General features: G+C 41.6%; 1 protein-coding gene across 2 annotated transcripts in view; it reads right to left on the bottom strand.

The window, feature by feature from the left end:
* Window positions 1-23,990, bottom strand: part of Wwc3 (WWC family member 3) — a 112,678-nt gene that overhangs the window by 68,779 nt on the left and 19,909 nt on the right. The window contains exon 2 of one of the 2 annotated variants that reach the window (XM_042680517.1): window positions 595-704. In XM_042680517.1, the coding sequence (XP_042536451.1) occupies window positions 595-610 (16 nt within the window). In that variant the 5' untranslated portion in view covers window positions 611-704. Of the gene's footprint in view, window positions 1-594; window positions 705-23,990 lie in introns of those variants that run through there. The other variant, XM_042680518.1, reaches the window with a different exon arrangement.

The following is a 23,990-nucleotide window of genomic DNA, read 5'->3' as shown; positions in this document are numbered from 1 at the left end:
GGTGGGGCTTGCCTGTGCATTGCAGGATGTGGAGCAGCATCCCTGGCTTCCACCTAGATGCCAGCTATATCCCTCACAGGCTTGGCTATGGCAAATGCCTCCCTCCACATGTTGCCAAGTGTCTCTGGGGGTCATGATAAACCCCATGTTGGGAACCACTGTTCCAGATAATTCTACAATCTTTCACCATTATCTACACACACACACACACACACACACACATCAAAAAAGTTTAGTGTATTAAGATTAAATGGAAAATACAAAGCTAAAGAAATCATTTGGGCACTTACAGTTCTAAGAACTCATGAGCTTTTCATAAATAACCTTTTCATGAGAGGTCTTTCTGTTTCCAGACTACGTGAAAAATGTATTCCTTATTAAACATATTATATGCGGCCCTCAGCAAGACAGACGTGAGGTCGGTTTCATGTACTGAGAACTCAGCTAAGGAAACATATACATGTATAAAGTTCTGTTTCATGTTGCATGGCCAGCCATGATTGTTGTGCTTTATAAAATAGGGCTTTAGTGATTCTGAATTCAAGCTTGAAAATTCATTCACATATAATGATACAAATGTGGTACTCTACTTACTATTTATGTGGTCCATATAATAAATTCCGATTTGTTTATCATACACAGTTTCCCATCCTAAAGGAAGTTCATCCCCAACACAATCAGCAAAGGTCAATGGCTTTGTTATTCTGCAAAATAAAATTGTGAAAACAAATTTGAAAGTCAGGTCACTTTTGTATAACTTCTCTGACTCTAAAATTAGATTTTCATACAATACTATACATTATCTTATCTAACATTACTTTTTGAGTTTCTTTTTTGTTTTGTTTTATTATCTTTTAGTACTATACAAAGGAGTTGCCGTTTAGCAAAGCAGTTTATGAACACAACACATCTTGATCCATGTCACCCCTTTCCACATTCTCACCCATTCCTCGCCACCCACCCCCTCCCTCAAAGTTTGTAGGATTTACATTGAATTCTTAACTGCATTCTCCCTCTCCTTATCCTCTTCATTTGTAACTGAATGCTTTTGTCCTACCTATTGCCTGGAAAGTTAATTCACCAGGTTTGCTTAAATAATAACTATGTTATTGTACCATTAAAAGCATTACTATCTCTCAAAGTGCACTTGAAATACCAGTGAAAACAGATATTGACAATTACCAATAAAACAGGTAAAGCAAGCATCTTCTTTCACACACTACTTTAATGAGGCTATGGCAATGGAATGTGACTTTTCTGGAATAGGAGAGCACCATGTCTGTTCTCCTCCCCGAGAGAAATGTCCTCCCTCACAACTTTCAGCTTCCACACAGCACATGGAAACACCATCTCGGATCTAGACACAATATACTTATCATATTTTCAAATGCCAGTGTTCATAAGTTAATAAACTAACAGCCACTATGAGAATGCAAAAAGACAAGCAAACAACAAGACAATCAGATACCTTCTCATTACTCCCTGCATTCTCATATAGTAGGAATCAAAATTTTCAAAGGTTTATTTTGTTCTCTAAATAAAAACAGAAGAGTAGAATGCCTACAAACATCTCTCATTGAAAGAAATCTGATTAAGGAAACCTGGACTCCACAAGAAATAAAGGGTTTACCATGGATTTAAGCACAGCTTTCCCCTCCCCCTTCTCCTTGATCATGTTGATTGACAAGAGGTTTTAGGGCAGCAGCTGTTGTATAAAACAGGACACACCTATAATTGTCTGAGTCTGGGCAGCTATCTCTTTGGTTGTCTCTATAAATGCACACTGACTGGTATGCATGGGAATCCGATAACCCAAATTTCACAAGCTCAATCCTCCCACTTCTGTTCAAGTCTCTGGCCCCAGGAAAGTGAGACGTCACAACCACAGCCAGGCCCCATGAGACCAGTTTGAATTTTGAACATATGATTTCTCCAAACTGGTTGAACAGCAAGGCTATCTCTCCCAGTACAGTTGAGAAATTGATCAACACTATCAGAACAACACTGATTTTAATCATTTAATTTTGACTTTAAACTAGTATGATCTTAAGATCAGTATAAAAACAGACATATGTAGAAGGCAAAATAGGCTTTCGGACATCCTCCGAAGCAGGACTCGTTTGAATGGTGTGATGCTATGGTTCCAAGTCAAGCAGGTATTAACAGGATGCCGAACATGATTCATCTCCTGAATGGGATCAAAGCACAGCAAATACATCATCCTACTGTAACATGAACTGAGCCCTGAGTATATCATTGCTACACCAGCATAATAATATTCACATACAAGACGAGAGAAAAATACCTAAGCAAGGCGCATTCAAAGCACATTTACATGCATGATCTCATTAATCAACAAATGCAGGTAGAAAACCCATCCTGATAAACCCTACTGAGCCTAATCTACTTAATTTACATTATAAAATTATTTTAAGTTCCTATGTAATTTCTCTTTTAAAACAACAACCAGTAGCAGCTCCATGTTCCAATAATAAACTCAGTGATACTTCTGCCATTTTGGTGAATTTCATTTTGGCTTTATGTACAGTCATGGATTCCAGTTCCTTTGTGAGCCAAACATGGAGCTGACGTAATCACATACAGAATGAGTGCCTCAAAGCAAGCCTGAGAGGACTCAGATCTTTCAGAGTCCAGCTCATACCAAGAGCAAGGTCTCTATAACCTCAGAAGTCGACAACACCCACTTTATTCTCCCAAACCACTGGCTCTGGGGGAACCAGTAACCAGGACAGCCTTGTAGAGAAGCCAAGCAAGGGAGTCCCCATGAGTGCAGATTCCCCCAGCCCTGTCGAGTCTTCTGACTACAGGGGCCCCAGTCGGCATTTTCATCACCACCTTCCCCACCCCCAAAAAAATACTTCAATATTCCCACATCACATAAATCATAGCAGATCATACTTATTGTCATCTGAAGCCACTAAATTTCAGGTTAATCTAGTGCGCAGCAACAGAGAACTAATCCCTAAGCTGTGACATCCCTTCTGAGCCCATCAGACATTGGCGCAAACATTTGTGGTAATATCCAGGCTGTCATCTGCTAGCAGGCAGTGCAAACAAAACATTAAAATAAACATCTATGACACTCTTTTGACTTATCTATTAGGATGACACATACTCAAGAAGCCCAGATAGTTGTGACTTTGTTGAATACAGACAAATCCTAGCACAATTTTCACTAATACTACTGAATATTCTAGTTTTATTCTTCTCCTAGTTAACATTCCAAAATATTTCTGAGATAAGGACTTCACGGTTTCTCTTGTATAGCAAATGCCATCACCAATCATCTAAACAGCCCCAATATCAAAATGAGGCTTTTATCCCAAGAAACGTAACTTCAGTAATGACTAAATCACTCAGATGAACTATCTTCAGTTCTCAGGATCTATTTGATCACAGCTCTTCAATGAGGAGAGCTGAATATTATTGTCAGCAGGGAAACTGCCTGGGGTTGGAAACAGTGGAATTCATTTTTGGCGTTAGCTTTTCAGCAGGCATGTATTTGGCTGCTGTTGGCAGAAAAGCACGGTTCCTGCCTGTCAGGGTGAGGCTGGGAGCCTCCCATGAAAGCTCTGTCTTGGCAGAAGAGATCACTAGCACCCTAAGCAAGGTGTTAGGCTCCATTGTAGACTATGCCATGACTCCCTGTCATCCCTTAATGCACAGACATCGACGTCCAAAGACTCAAGGCTGGTAGCCCTACACGAAAGTACTCAGCATTAAGTCTGTAGAGGCAAAGTCTCTAGGCTAGTGTTGAAAGACCCCTTTGAGCCAAGTCCTGACAAAGCTTCTACACCTCCTGTTTCAATTCCTATCCTTGACACACGCAACCACTCTTCCAGATAGATGAGTGTGTTTATTCCCCCCCCACACACACACAATCAAAGTTATAATTCCCACTGTAGTCTAGCATCTCATCTTCAGTCTTTCCTGTGAATTGGGACTTTTCTTCCATTTCATGCCCAAAACCTACCTGCTCTGTGAAAGTCAGTTCAACCTGATACAAATCATTAGCAAAATGATGCCTGACTTCCAAATTTCTACCATCTCTACTGCTTACCAGCCACTTCCATTTTCACATCACTGGATTCACTAGATACAAAACATCACTCCTGATCACATTTATTACATTCATGTATATCCTCTTCACTCAGAACCTAGCGGTGACCTCAGATGGAAAGGAGGCTGTGGGAATGAAGTCAGCCTGAAGTTCATTTGTTGGCCTCTCAAGCCCTACCCAACCTCGCTGAGAGGACAGCCACAACAAACCAAGACCTCCGATTTTAGACAACTTGCTCTTTAAAAAACAAAACAAAACAAAACACTGACACCTTCAAACTGAACTTCAATGTCAGTCTGAATTCTTCTGGGTGGTTCCCAATGATCTCAGGTTCCAGACCTTTCCATAGGAGAAACTCAGTTAGGACAGCTAAGGCATCTTTAGGTCTGTCTGGCACCGCATGGGAAGCGTGAACATTTTACTGTTTGATCTTCAAATGGTTGTTCGTAGGAACATGGAACCATCTCAGGTACAGCCCTTTGTGGACAAGAAAGAGGGAGAACCAAGAGAACTCACAGCTGCTTGGCTTCCAGCTGGTTTAATGGATTGAGTTTATTTTATAAAACAAAAGGATAGAAAAATGAAACTTCTCAAACTAACAGAGTTGTATGAACTTTGTGTAGTTCAAAGTAGAAATTACTATATGAAAAGGCTGAATTCAGCTGATCTAAAAAGAACAAATTTGGTGGAACTGAACCAAAAGAAAGAAATATATGAAAGTCTATGTGTAAAAGATAGGAAAGAATTGGAGTTGTTTATATCTTTTTCAGTTCTTCAAGAACAGAGCTCCTGGGGCTGGGAAGGTGGTTCAGTGGTAGAGTGCTTGCCTAGCATGCATGAAGCCCTGGGTTTGATTCCTCAGTACCACATAAGCAGAAAAAGCCAGAAGTGGTGCTGTGCTTCAAGTGGAAGAGCGCTAGCCTAAAGCACAAAGAGGTTTAGGGACAGAGCCCAGGCCCTGAGTTCAAGCCCCAGGACTGGCAAAAAATAATAAAAGAACAGAGCTCCTTCCTTCCTCCCCCAGTGCAGATTAAGTTACATATTATACAAAAGTAAAGAAATGTTAATATTTTAACTTCTTTCTTTCCTTTCTCCCTTTCTTTCTCCCTTTCTTTCTTTCTCTCTTTCTCTCTTTCTTTCTCTCTCTCCTTCTTTCTTTCTTTTCTTTCTTTCTTTCTTTCTATCATGGGGCTTGAACTCTGGGCCTGGGCACTGTCCCTGAGCTCTTCAGCTCAAGTTGAGCACTCTATCACTTGAGCCACAGCACCATTTCTGGTTTTCTGGTGATTTATTGGAAACCAGAGTCTCATGGACTTTCTGCCCAGGCTGAGATCTGAGGATAGTAGATCAAAGCCAGCCTGAGTAGCTGGGATGACAGGTGTGAACCACTGGAGCCCAGCTTTAACTTATTTCTATTACAATAAAGAAAAGAAAATTTAGACATAGGAAGGGGTATAATATTAAAAGCAGTAGCACAGAGAAAACAATGGCTTACTGACAAGTGGAAGAATACAGGAAAACTATAAAAATAAAACAAAAATTGAAGCCTCCAAATCCAAGGCCATTGAATAAAAGGTGAAAATAGCCCAGTGGCCCCAGCCCTTTCTTAGACCTTTCGCTTTCATAGCACCATCCAATGATTCAGACTCATGAAGATCACTATGAATTTAGCTGTGCCTAAGCTATTTTTTGCACCATCAAAGATATGGAACCTTGAATAGGGTGATTAAACTGCCAATAGGGAGAGCATTTTCTATTTTTTGTAAATCTAACTGATTTTCATTCTATTTGCTTTTACTGCTGAGCACCCAATTAGAAATAAAGGTATGGCTGGGTCTAAGGGTATATGAATGTAATTCCCAGCACTGAAGAGGCTGAGGCAGGAGGATTAGGAGTTAGAAGCCACCCTGGGCTACATAGACTCCCAGGCTAGCCTGAGCTATTTAGTAAGACTGTCTCAGGAAATAACAATCATTTTAAAAACTGAAATTTTTGAAACAACAATTTTTAAAACTAAAAATAAAAGGCTCCACTGGAGATCTTGTCTCAGAAACAAAAATTTTTAACTAAGAATTTAAGACAATTTTTTAAAAACTAAAAAGAAAAAGCACTTTGTTCTATGCTATTTCTCTGTTCCATGTGAAACTCTGTCTCAGAAAACAAAAACAAAACAAAAACCATTTTAAAACAGTAAAACTAAAAAGGAAATGTGTTTTGTTCTAAGCTGTTTCTCTTCCATTTTTTGTTCTCTGTTTCACACAACCATGTTAGGTAGAATTCCTAAATTCTGGCTGCCTCCTGCCCTAAACCCAGAGGTAAGATCATGCACACTCTGTGCTTCCCACCACTCCTATCCACCTCCCAAAGATCATGCCTATCTGCCTGTTCAAAACAGAGATAGATGGGCTTGCAAAGTGAGGTTCTCAGGCAGCCCAGGGAAGAATGTTCTGGAATAGTCAAGACCGGGTAGAACAGCTGGTTTGGGCAGTTTCTCACTTCTGATCTTGGAATCCATTTTAATCTATGGGGAAAGATAAGATAATAGTATTTGAGCAAATAAATGAACAATTTCATTTTGTTTCCTTACAAAAGCAAGGATATAGCTTTTTTTTCAGAGTATTTTTTTTTTATTGTGAAAATACTGTACAGAGGGGTTACAATTACATGGGCAAGATAATTAGTACATTTCTTATCAAGCATTGTAGCCTCCTCCTTTGTTTCCCCTTCCCACCCCTTCAAGGATATAGCTTTTAACTGAAAAAAAAATCAAAATGCCTCCTTGTTAACTACCCAGTGGGACATTGCTGGTAGCCAGCCAGGAAGAGCCACGGACGGACAGACGATATGAAATTAGAAATTATGTGTCTGAGAAGGGAAGGAAGAAGCATTCTAGACTAGCAGCCGGTAGACTGGTGTTTTGCCCAAAGTTCCATCTTCATTCACGGAGATGAAATGCCAGCCCAGGTTCTTGAGTTCTCATTGCTCCAAACCTGATGCTAAATTCTTCTCACTCCCTCCTTCCACAGTCATCACACACAGACAAGAGGACATTTTTGTTTCCAATAAGGAAAGTTTACAACATACACTTAAATAGGAGGCCAGTGTCCATTTCTTCTACCACCCAAAGGCAACCACTCTTCCTACTTTGCTGCTTTCCTCCTTGTTTTAGCAGTGTTCTCTTTATTGCTTTTACTGACATAGTCATAATCATATAGCATATAGAATTTTCTACCCTACCTTTTCTACATCGTTCATTCAAACCTTGAATCTCTCCAAACATTATTAGAGCTAGCCCAACACTAACTTCGGCATAAGACTTCTGTTCCTATTGTCATAAATTATTTGTAAGCATCACCTTGGAATAGGTGACTAGCTCAAGCTTGTTGAGAACAGTTATTCCATCTATAACGCATTTGATCTGGTCCAAGATACAGTGAGGTAGGTGTTTAGTAATGTTTGATGAATAATTTGCATTTGTGTAAAATATCCACTCAGGAGATAAATACAACTTCACCTAAGCCCCATCCTACTATCAACATCTACACTATTTCCAGATTTTCAATATTATAAATACTTATGAGAGCCATTCATTTTGGAAACCAGTACAGCAATTTCTCAAATACACATAAGAGTTATTACCATTTGACTCAGTGAATCCACTCCTAGGTGTGTACACAAAAGAAATGAAAATCTCCATCCACACAAAAACTAGTACATGGATATTCATAGCAGCATTACTGACAACAGTCAAAAGACAGAAATAACTAATAGTCACAAAGTAATGAATAAATGAATAAAACTTAGTCTATCCATACAATGGGATAGTATTGGGTAATAAAAGAGAATGAAGTGCTGATACATGCTTTAGTGTGGTAAACCTTGAAGTCACTGTGCTGGGAAAGAAGCCAGACAGGCCACATGTTATGTGGCGCCATCTATAGGAAACGTCTTGAATAGGCATATCCATAGGTTGCCAGGAACTGGAGGAAAGGCACATTGCTATCCTGTAATTTGATAGTGGTGAAGCTTGTACAACTTTGTGAATATAATAAAAACCTATAAACTGTACACTGGTGAATATTATGGTCTATGTGAATTATACCTCGATTAAAAATAACAGAAAAATCTGCATGTTCAAAACTCAAAAGCTCTATTTATAATTATATTTCAAAGATTCCCAAAACTAAGTTGCAGAAGCAAAGGATTGGAGGTTTTCCCCTTATATTTTAGGTGCAACGTAAAAATTCAGGTCATAAAGTGTAAAGAACAAAGAAAAGGACCACTTATGATCCAGAAGCCCTGAATTCACATTTTAGCTTTCCTTCTTTCCTCTATATTTTTCATAGCTGATATCACACTAGATACAATTTCATACACTGATTTTTTTAGTTGAGTACTTTATGTTTTAGCTCACTCAACATTATTTTCTATGACCTGGAATCTCCCATCATGTGCAGTAAATTCGCCTTGGCTTGTGGCCCCTCCCTTCCTCCATCTTCAATGGCAGCTATGGCCATTAGATCCTTCATAGGATATTGCCTCCTACTCTCTTTTCTCCTTCTTCTTCCAATGAGGACCCTGGTAATGACACTGGGTCCACTTAAATAATATAGGCTAATTTCATCATCCTTAATTCAGTCACATCTGCAAAGTCCCTTCTGCGACATAAAACAATACTTGCATAGGTTCTGGGGTTCAGAACATGGACAGTGGTCTCAGAGGTCATTACTGTGCTAACCACAAATCAGCCATTTGGGAGATTGCACAGCATGAAAGGATAGCAAAGCAGTAATGGCAGTCCTCAGCCAACAAGCCCCGCCCATCTTCCCAGGCACGTTGGGCTCAGGAGGCTGGATACTGAACATCAACCACAATAAATTGCAAAGATGTAGAATCAGAGGACAAAGAGCAAAGGATTCTGGTTCTATATATTTTTTCCTTATCAGAAGGAGGCCCAGAGTAATTATTTGGCACTTATACTACCCTGTCCAGTCTCCTAGAACAAAATAATCTTTCTATTTCCAATTCATGCTTGTTTTTAATGTGCTTTCAGATAGGATACTGTTAACTACTACTTCAGTTCCAAACCAATCCTCAAGACATCATAATGACTTCTTTCGCCTTTTTTCTACAATACTTGGCTCTCAGTGGGTTTTGAAGCCTGTTGGAATTGAACACCAGGCCATTTGTGGTTTCTTATGTGGTGAATTTGATGCTGTGTGTTACGCTAGTTGCTTCTCCAAGCTTTTGGTGGCATATCATTTACACTCTAGGACAAAGGTCCTCATTTAGCCATGAACAGCACTCAGCAGATTTCCAAGGGGGGTCAATTGTCTCCAAAATGAAATTAAGAAGTTCTTTCACAAAGATTCCCTGATTATCAATGTTTTAAATGGTGGTGAATGGTACCACAAACTTGCCACATTAGTTCTGAAAAGTCATACATAATAATCATTTACATATATGCTCTGCCTCAGATGTTTATCTAGAATGTGCGTAGAAATTGAACTTGCACTTGTCATCAAGTCCCAATTCTAGAATTTAGGGTGGAGCATAATCACACTCAGAACCCAGTCAAAAGACCACAAATGACATTACGCATTAATGAAAAGTGAGGTCCAACCTAGCGACAGAACCTAAGAACTGATCATTTCAAAGTGGTATTTGTAGTTTCTGAGAAAAGATGCTGAGTTTTATTAAGAAAAGAAAAGCATTCAATTGTCTGTCTTTTTGTTGTCTCTAACATCAAACTACTTATTATAGGACACAAACAGATTCCCAGACTACCCGAAGAGCAAATGACTCCTTGGCCTTATCTCTATGGAAAAGGCTAGTTCAAGGTTTTATGAATAGCACAGAACCTATAAAACAAATGACTACAGAGACTTAGAATAGCAAACAAATCCCTTCACCCAAATAGCATAAAAGTGAATTCACTGCAGACCTTGTCTCAAAATCTTCACCAGGAGAAACAAGAAGCATGTCACACCAGATGTAGCAACAAGCTATACCACCTTTTTTTAGTTCTCAACAAGGTATAGCTTACTGAGATTTTGTTAATGACCATGTCCCTCCCAGGAAGAAAATTTCCCATATGATATACATGTCTCCCTGAACCTCTATCTGCAAAGGTACAGGCTAGCATGTTCCACAGAGTATGGCTTTTCATAGTGAACCTCTATCTGCAAAGGTACAGGCTAGCATGTTCCACAGAGTATGGCTTTTCATAGTGAATCTCTATCTGCAAAGGTACAGGCTAGCATGTTCCACAGGGTATGGCTTTTCATAGTGAATCTCTATCTGCAAAGGTACAGGCTAGCATGTTCCACAGGGTATGGCTTTTCATAGTGAATCTCTATCTGCAAAGGTACAGGCTAGCATGTTCCACAGGGTATGGTTTTTCATAGTGAAGCAACAGGCCAGCCAGCCAAAAGTGAGCTGAGGGAACCTACTCACAGTCAATTGTACGCTCTCCCAGGTGAATGGTTACTGATATTTCAGCAGTAATATCACTCAGGTCACAAAATCCCAGGAAGAACTGTGCTAAGTCCATGTTTTTAACAGCCAATAAACCAGCATTGCTGCATCAACTGAGCCAGTATTTTAAAGGCTGCCTCCTGGAGGTCAGCATATGTTACTCAAACTAATTGAACAACAACAGTGCTATGTGCTCCTTAGACCCAAAGAAAGGTCATAGACACACTTCCCAGCCTCCCTTGTAGTTGAGTGGGACCATGCGATGGTTGTAGCCAATGGGATGTGGACTAAAGAAAGGTACATTCATCTTCTTACTTTGTCCCACAAGCTTCTGGCAGGATTTCCATGTCCTCTCTCTTCCCCTGCATTGGCCAAAAGCAGAGAAGTCATCAAAGGGAAGCAAAGACCCAAAAGATGCATGAATCACCCCTGGAGAATGCCCTGAGTCCTTGAATGACTATATGGATCAGAGGGTCTTAGGAGTTAGTCACCCACAACGAGCTAACATGAGCAAGAAACTTCTATTCTGCTAAGCAATCAAAACTCTGGAACAGTCTACTAGAGCAATTAGCTACCTAACACAATTGGGGATCTGAGAACAAACGAATCAGAATTTGATTTATATTATACCATTTGAGGTTGTATCTTTAGTGACTCACAAAAGAGCCAAGTACAGACATTTGGGGGGACTGGATGGTTTGCTCCTCCCTCATTTGAGAGTCTTGTGGGAAAGAGTAAAAAGGAACTGTGTGCATTTTTCTATTGTGGATGATGCTTCTTTTATGGATAGTAAGGTAACCATCTCCCCTAGTAAGTGTGAGTTCCTTGAAAGTAAGAATGCTGCTCCTCTGATTTTCCTTGCTAAGCCAGAACCCCCCAACACAATAAGCCTTCGTTGAAGTCTCTGACCGATTAATCCAGCCAATTTCGGAAACTGAAACCATGGGGGAACTGGAATAGAGCCTATTAACAGTTAAAGAAATATTAGAAGGGGAGAGAATGGAGATGAAAAGGGCATTTGAAGGTGAGATCCTAAAACTCAAGTAATAAGAAAGCAGGACTTAGAAGGCCAGGGATATTAGCTAGTCCTCATTTGGTCATCTCTGCTTTTAGACTGAGATATCCTTAGAAGAAAGAAGGGTGATCCATCGTGCTACAAGAGCTGGGTGAAATATAAGTGGAGACTATCTTTTTGTTCTTCTTCTCAACTGTCCAAGTCAACTTGATGCATTATAAAGTTTCCTGAATGTAGGCTTATCCACCAGAGAGGAAGTGTCTAGAGAAGACAACAAAGCAAAATCTGGGCAAGATGTCTTATCCTCCAGCGAAGAATAAACTGTCCTAAGACAGATCAGTAGAGGAGCAAACTTCCCAGGCTCTGCTCCCCCAGCCATCTGATCCAACCAGTTCTCAAAACAGGTTCAGGCACTAGTGCAATAGAAGTTTGGAACCCTGGGAAATGCCCCCAACTAGTCAATGAAGAAATGTGAGGTCCCTCAGTGTATATTTTATTTAATCATAACTTTTTAAAAAGCATTAGCTTTTTAAAACTTTAAAGGGAGAGTAACTTCAGACTGATGCAACTGTTGTTAAGCCTGGGCAAAGGGTCTCTCTCCGTGCCTCAGTTTCCTCATCTTTCCTATGGGATTGGAGGAACCAAAAAGCAGAGACTGATAGGTTTCTGGAATTTATTACATAGTCCATAAAGGTTTGTTTTCCCTCCATGGAAAAGCTGGAAGAATGACATTACCATTCTGATTGAGCACATAAGACTGTATGAGTGGAACACAGTTTAAAAGCAAGCTGACATCAGGCCAACCTACCAGTGTACCACCCAAAGGAAACCACACCCAGAGGAGGGCCCAAGTAGCAGACATTAAGACTGGGCACACAAACCAGCAGGATTTCTCAGCAAGCTCATCAAGCACCCATTCCTGAGATGACATGAAAACATTTTGTTCATTTCCACATACAAGCAGCAGTGATCAAAATTAAGGTAAAACAAAGACCAAATTTAGCCCAGTTGGTAAAATGACTTCCCTAGGGTATTACTGTCCAATGGAAACATAGTGTTCTTCTTTTAACTATACTTCAAAAGAGTAAAAATAGATAGAATTTAGAACACACTTTCTTTACTTAACCTAATATATTGAAACTACTACTATCTTAAAATATAGTGACTATAAAAACCATAAGCGGGATATTTTAAATTTTTTGTATGAATTGAAATCAAGCACATGTTTTAAACATTGAGGTTTTCCCATCGCTTTCCATCTTAAGCTCACCAAGAGTTAAGTACTCCGTGGCAGAGCTGTGGCTACTGCACTGGAGAGCTCAGCACTAGGGTCTCATCTAAGATCTACAATCATTTGATTTATGACTGATCACAGCAAAACCCATCCAGCTAAGGCAGAGACATCTGAAGAAATACCTGACCAGAGAAGCTGTCATCCACAAGTCTTGGTAGGAAGTTTGACAGGGCCAGGTTTCTGAGACCACAAAATATAAAGCACATCGCCAGGTACCAGTGGCTCACACCTATAATCCTAGCTGAGAAGCTGAGGCTGAGATCTGAGGATCATGGTTTAAAGGCAGCCTGGACAGCAAAGAGACTCTTCAATTAAACATCAGAAATCCAGAAGTGGCGCTGTGGCTCAAGTGGTAGAGCGCTCACTTTAAGCTGAAGAGCATAGGGACAGTGCCCAGGCCCAGAGTTCAAGCCCCATGACCAACAAAAATGTGTGTGTGTGTGTGTGTATATGTGTGTGTGTGTGTGTGTGTGTGTGCGTGTGTGTGTGTGTGTGTGTGTGTGTGTGTGTGTGTGTACTGGCTTCCTTCTGCTCCCTTGTCCATCTGCTGCTCCCCCAACAATATTCAGGAACAGCTATCTCCAAATGTGCGTGGTTCTTTTTTTTTTTTGCCATGCTTGCTGCCCACACCCCTTCTAGTTCACATCTTAATGCTTCTTTCAAAATGTAGTTCATATTCCTCATGTACAGACTTAGCCCATCCCAACAAGAAGCAAGCTTCCCTTTCTTTGGCCAGCCTCAGTACTTGCTCTCTTCTGTGATGTTTATTAAAACTCGAGGAATAATATGGATATTTGTTCTTGCCCCATCTCCCTTAGTATTGATGCCTTCTGGGCAAGACTGGCATGTCCTATAACTCTGACTCAACTCCCATAGAGCTCTGGGGCATGCCCAGCAGGTACTCCATTGCATGCACAGGATGAGTCAGACTTCATCAACACTGAATAGTCTATCACCAAAATAGATGTCATCTATGGTACCTCTAAGAGCTGTTGTTAGAAGGCACTGGTCTCAAAAGAATCTATTCATGAGCAATGTACACAGCTGAGGTTTGAGACTGGAGTGAAGGAAGGACAGACTTAAGTATGATAAATACGTGGCTTCCTCCTGAAGGACTGACCACAACAGGTGTGCAGGATCTCTTTCAGTACCATCAGAAACTCGAGCATACTGGATGCACAGAGCGAAGAGAGAGAAGCCAGCGCAGGCTAAAAGATCCCCACAAGGAGGTCTCCAAGTCGGCTCTAAGCCTTCATTCCTCAGCTGCCTCTCAAGCCCAGACCCCCACCAATGTGCAAAGCAGCCCCCAGTATCTTTGAGAGCCTCCTTTCTAGGCTTAAGATAAAACTAGCTGACCCCCATAGAGAATACCAGCCACTGCAGTACAGTCATGAGGGAGAATGGAGAAATGGTGATACCCAGAAGTGTCTGGCTTCAGCAATATGCCTTTTCTAAGAGGAACTAGAAAAGCAAGCCAGCAGTTACAGGCTAGAGCTGAAGGGGTATGTGAAGAAACATGGGAATGTTCTAAACTGGAATTGAGATTTTTCACACGGTTGTAAATGTTGACTAAAATTCATGGAACTATTTACTGACATGAATAGATTTTATGGTATGTAAATTAAAGCTGCTCTTAAAAATACACTCATAAGAACATTAACATTCCTATTGAGTAATGCCTGACATTTGCTATGCAAACAACAACAACAACAACATCAGAACTCTAAATCCTATGAAACACTTGGGAGACAAAAAGGAAAAAATCAGAGGGTATGGACGCAATCTCTAGTTTCACTGCCATCTCATTCAGTCTCAGCTATTAGATGCACCTGCAATCCTAATCTGTAAATTCTACTTCATAGCTGATAGATGTCCCAGGATGTCTTCCAAATACCTAAACACATGTTGAAATACTCTTAACCACTGATTTATAAAGACTCTCTTGCTTTTTATTTTTTTTAATTTTTAACTAGCACATATGAGTTGTACAAGAGCATTTCATTGTGATGTTTCTGTATCACTTACAGTGCATTGATTAGACTCATCCCCTCCCCATCACTCACCTTCATTCCCCTCTACCTGCCTTCTTCAAATCATGTCCACAAATTTCATTTTCTATTTTCCGACATGCTTGTAAAGTACTTCACCCACAGTCACCATCATTCACTCTCTCCATTGGCCCTTCCTCTTCCCACTGGTACCTGCCCCCAAAAGAGCTTCTCTTACTTTCCTGCATGTCTTTATTTCATTTTTAGTATATACTGATTGACAAAGAGATTTCACTGTGCTATTTCACATGTGCACATACTATTTATATCTTAGTCAGACTGACTCCCTCTCCCTGACCCTATCATTCCTCATCCTCCCTACCAACATATTATTCAACAGCCTTTTATAGTGATTTTGTTATGTGATCTTCATACACTGCAATGTATTTTGATATTATTCATACTCTATAATTATCTTTTTATATGCTATATATGTACAGACAACATACATATGCACATATATAAATGTATATGTATTTGTATATATGCTTATCGTTTAAGTCTAGTTTCCATATATGACACATAGGAGGGAAACATGACCTTTGTCCTTCTGAATCTGGCTTATTTGGCTTAATATGATAATCTCTAGTTCCATCCATTTCCCTAAAAGTAATTTAATTTATTCTTCTTTGTGTTGACTAATACTCCATTTTGTATGTATGCCATGTTAGCTTTATCCATTCATCAGGTGATTGGTACCTAGGCTGATTCCATAGACTGCCTATTTTGAATAGTGCTGCAATAAACATGGGTGTGGAGGTATCTCGCTTGTATGCTGACTTACATTCCAGGAGTGGTATAGCAGGATCATACATTTAGTTTTTTTAAGAACTTCCATACTGCTTTCCATAGTGATTGTACTAATTTACATTCCTACCAACCATGCATAAGGCTAAGCCGTTGATTTCTGATCCTCTGTTCATTCATCACATTGCTCTGCATCAAGGCTCTCACAGTTAAAATCCATCAGGAAGCAGTGATATCAAATGAACACATCATTCTTCCTAAGAGTAGTACAGTGGGCACTATGCATGACTTTGTGTTTTAGTTGTGCATATGATGTAAAATAGCTTCCTTATTTCTGGTAACAACTGCAGTTGGAAAGCCAACACTCCAAGAGATATCTATATAGTCATTCCTTGAGGATTGGTTCCAAGACTCTGATGGATACCAAAATCCATGGGTGCTCCAGTCCTCTAAAACGGTACAGTATTTGCACAGAACTGGCACACATCCTCTTGCATACTTTAAGAAATCACAGCTGGGCAGCAATGGCTCATTCCTGTAATCCTAGCTACTCAGGAAGCTGAGCTTTGAGGATTGCGGTTTGAAGCCAGCCCAGGCAGAAAAGTCCCCATGAGACTTATCTCCAATGAACTACTCAAAACACGGAAGTAGCACTGTGGCTCAAGTGATAGAGCTCTGGCCTTGAGCACAAAGAGGCACAGGGACAGTGCCCAGGCCCTGAGTTCAAGTTCTACAACCGACCAAAAGAAAAAAAAAAATCTCTAAGTGACGCAGAAGACCTAATACAATGTATGTCAGCAGTTGTTACACTACACTTTATTGTTCAGGAAAGAGACAAAAGAAACCTGTACATGTTCGGTCTACAAGCAATTGTCTTAGAAAATTCTTGCTCCAAGACTGTCTAAATCCATAGATGCAGAGCCCACAGGTACAGAAGGCTGACACAATATAGACATATACAGTCACATAAGCACCAAAGTGCTCAATGTGCCTGCCACTCGTTGCATATGATCCTGCCAGTTTGGCAGTCACTACTACAACTGTGCAGTCAAACTTGCCAACTCTGCAGCAAAGCAGTATTGCATGGCCAGACTAGAAAAATCTCATGTCGTTGTGATATCGGTTTTAACAGGTAGGGTTGATTCCAGGGGTACCGCTCAGTGGTAAAATGCTTGTCCTAGAGTGTACAAGACCCTGGGGTTCTACCCCCATTTGACCTAGGAGCAAGCTGAGCTGGGGGTGGGGGGAATACTTAAGAAGTAGGTGGCAGGAGCCAGGAGCTTATGGCTGTAATGCTACTCAGGAGGCTGAGATCTGAGGATTGCCAGGAAAGTTCATGAGACTCTTACCTCCATGAAACTACAGAAAAAGCTGGAAGCGGAGCTGTGGCTCAAGTGGTAGAGTGCTAGACTTGAGGAAAAGGAGTTCAGGGACAGCACTCAGGCCCTGAGTGCAAGCCCCAAGACCGGCAAATTTTTTTAAGTGATGAGGAAGAAATAGAGGCAAGCATAGTCAAAGCCTGTGCACCAAGCCAGTCATGTTTCATGCAAAATTACAGGATTCCAAGAGTTCTTAAGTGCAATCTACACCACACTCTGCTTTTAAATGATTGTCTTTTTTGCCAGTCCTAGGGCTTGAACCCTGGGCCTGGGTGCTGTCCCTGAGCTCCTTTTGCTCACAGCTAGTACTCCACCACTTCACTTAAGCCACAGTGCCACTTCTGGCCTGCCCGGGCTGGCTTCAAACCACAGTCCTCAGATTTCAGCCTCCTATGTAGCTGACAGGCGTGAGCCACCAACACCCAGCTAAATAATTGTCTTATTGCTCTTACTCTCTTGACAAAGTTCTAATGCTAATTTCTCTGGTGAGAGAAGTAGGGTTGCTTTATTTTTGATGCTGTCAAAATGGTAGGGAAAGCCTTAACCTTTCGAACTAAAATAAACTATTATAATAATTTGGTTCTTAACTTATTACTTAACATAAAAAGGCAGGAAGTTATTTAAAAATTAAAAGAGGAGTTTTAAAAAGACAAATTTGGGAGGAAAGAAGAAAAAAAAAACAGTAACAATGGACGGAAGTGAATCCAAGTGAAATAAAAGAGGAAAACTACACTGACCAAGGACAGGGAAGAGGCTAAACAATAACATTCTTTAGAAATGGCATCACAAGGGAGGTGACCCAGGGTGTTCTTGGCCATCCTCAGACCATCAGTAGTAGCAATGTCACTGTCCCTTGGGCTGTATAATTTCAATGTAAACTTTTCAAATAGTACCCAAATTAAGTTCTCCTGTTTGTATTAGAACCCAGTTGCAAAATCCTCCACCAAGGTTCAGGAGAAAAAAAAACAAAAGGATTTTATCATCTGCTTTTTTTCTATGTTATTTACTACTACCACCACACTCAAAAAAAAAAAGAGAAAGAAAAACTAAACTTTTCAGCAGTCAATGAACCCACCATGAGAATAGATCCATAGCTGCATATATCACAGGCTCTATCAACAATAGCAGAGTGATGGCCATGCCAAATACCTATGAAGTATTAGCTGTGTGCCAGGAAAGATTCAGAGACTAGTAAGCTCTTGGGGGCAGTGGTTCTTTTTAGATCTTGGATCTTGTGAATATGAGACAAGCACTGTCCATCCTGGAAAAATGTGCCTACATGCGGAGCCACAGGGCTGCTAGGGTGGAGATTCCAGGCTCAGGAGCCCTGTCCCCAAGGCTCCCAGCCCAGAGGCTGAGCCAGCGGGGTAAACAAGTACTGCTCCCGGTAGAAGGGCTGCTTTAACAGAGACACCAAGGCCACCTCAAACTTAACTGGGAGCTCAGGGGAGGAGAAAAGCGCACTTGAGCCTGGACAAGCCAGTCCCAAGCAGATTGGGGCCCCACCCTAGCCCCATTCAGGGTAGGTATAAGGAAGGGAGGCGCCTGAAGACAGAGTGGGATGCCCTGACAAAGAACACAAGCCAGGCTCTGCAGGTGGTACGAAGCCACTGAGGACTGAGAATCAGGGTGTGTCAGCTACAGATACGTTTTGCAAAGGAGAAAGTGGACAGAAGAGAATGAGGAGAAGTACATGAAGGAGGGAGCCAAGGGACAAAACAGAGAAAGGACAAAGAAGGCCTGCCTGAGCTAGTACTGGACCACCGACTGCGACGGTGAGACCAGGTTCTCTCAATCTATTGTGAAGTGATTCGCCAGAACCCTGGCATGGAATGGGATGAACGCTATCTCCTTGGTGTACACCATGGCAAGAGTGATGGGAAAACTTGGACCTACTTTGCTATTATTCCTGTTCTTTGCCATGGCCTTGGTTTTCCTCCCAAGGGCTGTGGGAAAGACATCAAATATTAGCCTTTGCAATGCATCTGCACTCCTACCTGCCCACCAAATAGGAACCGTCTCCAGTTCTAGTCATCTAGGAGGCAAGAACTGCACCAGCAGTGGCTTGACATGCTCATATGCGGACAAGTAAATGAATGAAGCAGTCCAGGTGTTGCTAGGTTGGATTCAGACATTCTTTAATAAAGGAAACCACTCCCAAAACAATTGGCACTGGTACAGGGATTGTCATTTTGCTCAATATCAAGTCACAAGAATGGTTTTCTTTAAGTCCCCAGAGCAGGAATGTGGGTAATAATAGCCCCTGACGCAAAAGCCCTGGAGGCCAAACAACATACTCTGTTGTAAAACTGAAGGCAAGCTCAACTTGCCCACCTGTAGGAGCCCAGTAAACATTCCATGTCCTACCATCTACCTCCAACTGCACTATGTAGAACCAAGCCAGTACCTATCACCACATGCCTCTGCCATGCTGGAAGAATTTTCTGGACCCTAAAATACCTGGAAGGCCTTTACCATCCACACTGAGCCTCTCAAGTACCTGCAGTGCAATGCGTGATCAATCTCTCTGGCCCACTTACTCGAGACCAGATCCAACCACAAGCTAAGTGTGCACACTGGCTTAGCATTAGCTCCCTCCGGGGACACACTCTGTGCCTATCCAACGAGTTCAGCATTACCATCAAAAGGAACTGTAAGCTAACTCAGATCTACTACTGTGCAGAACTGTCTGGCCACCCATATCACTAGAACAATGCTTACCAGAACTCTATGCTGATCAACTTTGCTGGCCCAAACCTTCTGTGCCCAAGATCTGCTTCATGCTGGCAGAAGAGACACACTAGTAGTAAGGAGTTATCTTCAGATGTAGAAACCAAGGAAGGCAAAGGGGCTATGCCTGCCTGGACCAGCAATCCAATAACAGAAGAGATTACATGTCTATAGGCCCTTAGTCTTTGTATCCTCCGAAAAATCAGCCACAGCTTTTTTTCAGAGATGCCCTTATCTCAAAGTATCTTCTCCCTCCAGGCACCCTTAGCCCCCTTTCCCTGAGAAACTACCTTTGCACAGGCCCAGGCAATCTTGAGCCCAAGCACCTGCTCGGTTTTGAATCCTCACGATAGCGAATATGTCTTTGATGTACCCACTACATTCCATGAAGTCAAGGAACAGAAAGGTCTTCTGTCCCCTGGAACCAAGCATGAACTCCACAGTACACTGTGTCCAGACAGATGGAAAGATGGAGGGATGGAAGAAGAATTGATGGCAGGATGGAGGAGTGGGTGGACTGAAGGATGGACAAAGAGACAGATGGAGGGACATGAAAAGTAAAGATGTTTGTTCTGGAGAGAATGCCAAGAGGATGACTAAGCAACCACTCCATAAAGCTATTGCCCACAATATTAATCAGCCATCTTAGCAGCAGTCAGAAATAGAGAAGGGGTCAGACTGGCAGAGAGGCTGCCAGTGTGAATTATAGAGAAAACAGAAATCAGGATGAACGAAAGGTATCAGATGTCTTAGATTATTAATGATGCAACCATAGAGATGTGCCAATAGGAACATGAACTGCTCTTCAAGAAAATCAAAGAGTTGCCTTGAAGGCAATTCAGAGATGATCAAAGCTACACTCCCACCACAGGCCCCAGGGGCACGCCACTGAGCCTTTAGAGTGATGTCGCCATCACAGAGGACTTGGAAATTTGGCCATCACGCCACAGAAGGCTAAGCTGGAGCACTACATTGTCATGGCATGGGCCTCGCTGGGTTTTCGATGTGCTTGGGTTCTGCCACCCCTTCCCCTCCTACTCCTCTCTTTTGGATTAGAAATGTCTATCACACACTTGTCCCACTTGTATTATTTAGGAAGCATGACTGGCGTTTCAATTCACAATTGAAAAGGAAGTCTGCCTTAGAATGAACCATGAGTCTCACATCTCATATCTGTTTAAGATGGTCTTTCAAAGAGTATTTGGGCCTTAGACCTTACAGTTGAGGCTGGAATGACTTTGGTGGCTGTTGAGATAGAACGCATATATTTTGTATGTAAAAAGGACATGAGTGTTGCAAGGCCCAGGGTAGAATGTTATGCACTAAACTTATGCTAAAGTCCTAAGTCCCAACGTTTGGAGATAAGAGTCGTGAAGTCATAAAAGTTAAATGAGGTCATTGGGGTGGAGGGCCTTGCCCTCTAGAGTTGGTATCCCTAAAAGATGAAGAGTCATGGGGCAGAGCAAGAGGATCATGAGTTTAATGACAGCCAGGTCTACATAGTGAGACCTTATCTCAAAAAACGGAAAATAGAGGAAACAGAGCTTGCTCTCTTTGCCTTGTGAGGACACATTTAGAATGTTGCCCTGCACAAGCAAGGAAGAGAGTCTAGAAGAAATCAACCCTCTCTGGGACTTCAGCTACCAGAACTGTGAGAAAAGAAATTCCTATTGCTGATGCTCCCAGGCCAGTGGCACTCTGTGAATGCTAAAGCCATGCAGTCTGCAGGCCTTCAAGGAGTGGAGGGCAATCAATGGCTTGACTTCCCAAGCTCCTAGGGAAAGGAGAGTGGGTAAAACTGGGCCGAGATAGATGTAGTGAGCAACAGACTACTGAAATGTTATTAGCAAGCAGCACATATATCTTATGGGCCAAAATCTTAAAAGACATTGGCATCCTTCAGTTCAGTATTTGCATTTGCAGAGAAATTATGTGTGTCTCTCAGAGGGATACCTGACAATATTTAACAACAGACAGGAAGTGTTGCTGGCATTTGGTTGATGGAGATGGAGGGTAGGCTTCCAAACATCCCCCAATGCACAGGATCTTCTCCACCACAGATGATGATCCTTAGCCCAATGAAACTATGGCAAAAGCCATGAAAATGTCTAAAATATGTAATGAGCTTAATGGACAGAAAAAAGCATCCAAATTCTGTTTATAATAACAGGAAAAAGGAAGCAGCTAAATAACTAATTTAAGGATGTGATCATCCAAAAAATGTATTACATTCCAACAATCATGCAATAGTTACTCATTAGCCAGGAATAGGGGTACATACCTATAGTTACAGTACTCAAAAGGTTAAAGAGAAAATATCATGTATTTGAAGACTGTCCAGACTACAGAAGGAATTCCAAACCAGCCGGGGATACACAGCAAGACCTTGTCTCAAAGAATTTATTTACTTCATACGTGCTTGGATGCTAGGGGTGAACCAAGAAACAAAAACAAGACTAAAACAAAACAGAATTCCTGTCCTTGCGAGTCTGTGGAAGATAAGGAAGAAAGATGACACAAAATCACTCTGCACTATATAACAAGACCTTGTATCAAAGTTATTTGCTTAATACCTGCTTGAACGCTGTGAATAGAGCAAGACATGAAACAGAATTGTGATCATTGTGAGCCTATCTGGGATAATTTTTAAAGTATGTTCAATTGATACTGTAATAATGTGGCAGTGCTTTGATTAAATGGTAAGAGAAAAACGGCTACGAAGTTATTTGATATATGACGTCTTTTTGTCCTTTTATTTACAAAAAGAAAAAGAAAAGACACCCAGATACGGCCGGTTTTTGATAATAAAGTGGATAGGAAAATAAGCCATATTTTAAGAGTTTACCCAGAACCTAGTGTGGCCTCCCCACTCCATTGACCCCTGATGGCAAACGGGGCCATCAGTGAATCCTTCTGAGTGGGCCAAGCCAGGTGGTGAAAGCTAGAACCACTGGACTCCAAACCACCCAGTCCTCCTCCACCTGCAGGTATGTTCTGTCCAGCTTACTATGTTGGCCCTTGGCAGGTTCTAACAAAACTTCAATGGGTTGCCAATACATAAATTCGGGAAATTTCATTTCATTATCTGGAATTTCTCATGCTCCTAAAACACAAAGAGGTAGTAGAGAGGGATTACAGTCCCCAAAGACAAAAGCTGCAAACGCTGAGGAACACCGTACCTTTCAAAAGGGACTACTTGCTAGCTCCCTAGTCCCCACCGTTCCCTGCTGCCTCTGACATGGGGCCATCTGGGTTTGGACCCAACCCTGGTGGGTACCTCAGTCTATAATGAGCACATCAAGGTGAGGCACAAAGGTGGGAATGGCCGGACAGACAGATGGTATGTACAGAGAGCTCTTGCCAGGTGAGGCATGCGTGGAGCTTGGTATAAATGATGCTCACAAGCCTCAGGCATGTAACCTTGGCTAAGGATGAGAGCACTGGAGGACCCCACCCTAGGAAAAGCTCTTCGGAAAACTGCAAAGTGCTATTCATTTGCTTGAATATTCACTGCAGGAAAGCTAGTTGAGATCCTCAGTGCCAGGAGTTAACCTCAAGGAATTCAGCTCTACCAGGGAGCAAACAAATAACAAATCCCCACTCGCCACACATTCACTCCACATGAGAGGCACAGTCAGGAAGCTATGGAAGGGACTGAATAGTAATATAATTTTTTGGCAAGACTGGAGTTTGAACTCAAGGCCTTATGCTTGCTAGGCAAGAATTGTACCACTTGAGCCATGACTTGAGCCCTTTTTGCTGTAGTTTGTGCTCCAGGTGGCTTTTGGTTTTGCCCAGGGTCATCCTCAAGGCTATGATCCTCATACCTCTGGCTCCCTTGCATAGTTAGAATTACAGGCAGGATTCACCACACCTGGCCTGAATTTTTTATGGTCAGCCGAACATCAAATCCTTACCCCATTCTTATTTCCCTTATTTCCCACCCCAACTCCAAAGGAATAATGCAATGGCACTTAAAATTATTCCACCTTTCTTTCTCTATGACAACACCAGCGATCCTAGTTCCAAGAATCAAGGCTTACCTGTCCACACTTCAGAAAAGGACTGAAATCATCATCATCATGCTGGGTACCAGTGGCTCATAGCTGCAGGAGGCTGAGATCTGAGGATGGCTGTTCGAAGCCAGCTTGGGTAAGAAAGTCTGAGACTCTTATCTCCAATTAAGTACAGAAAAAGTCAGTAGTAGAGCTGTGGTTCA

The sequence above is a fragment of the Dipodomys spectabilis genome, unplaced genomic scaffold (genome assembly GCF_019054845.1).
Source record: "Dipodomys spectabilis isolate Male_0828 unplaced genomic scaffold, ASM1905484v1 ptg000061l, whole genome shotgun sequence".
Classification (NCBI taxonomy): Eukaryota; Metazoa; Chordata; class Mammalia; order Rodentia; family Heteromyidae; genus Dipodomys; species Dipodomys spectabilis.
This window is presented reverse-complemented; position numbering and strand designations above follow the sequence as displayed.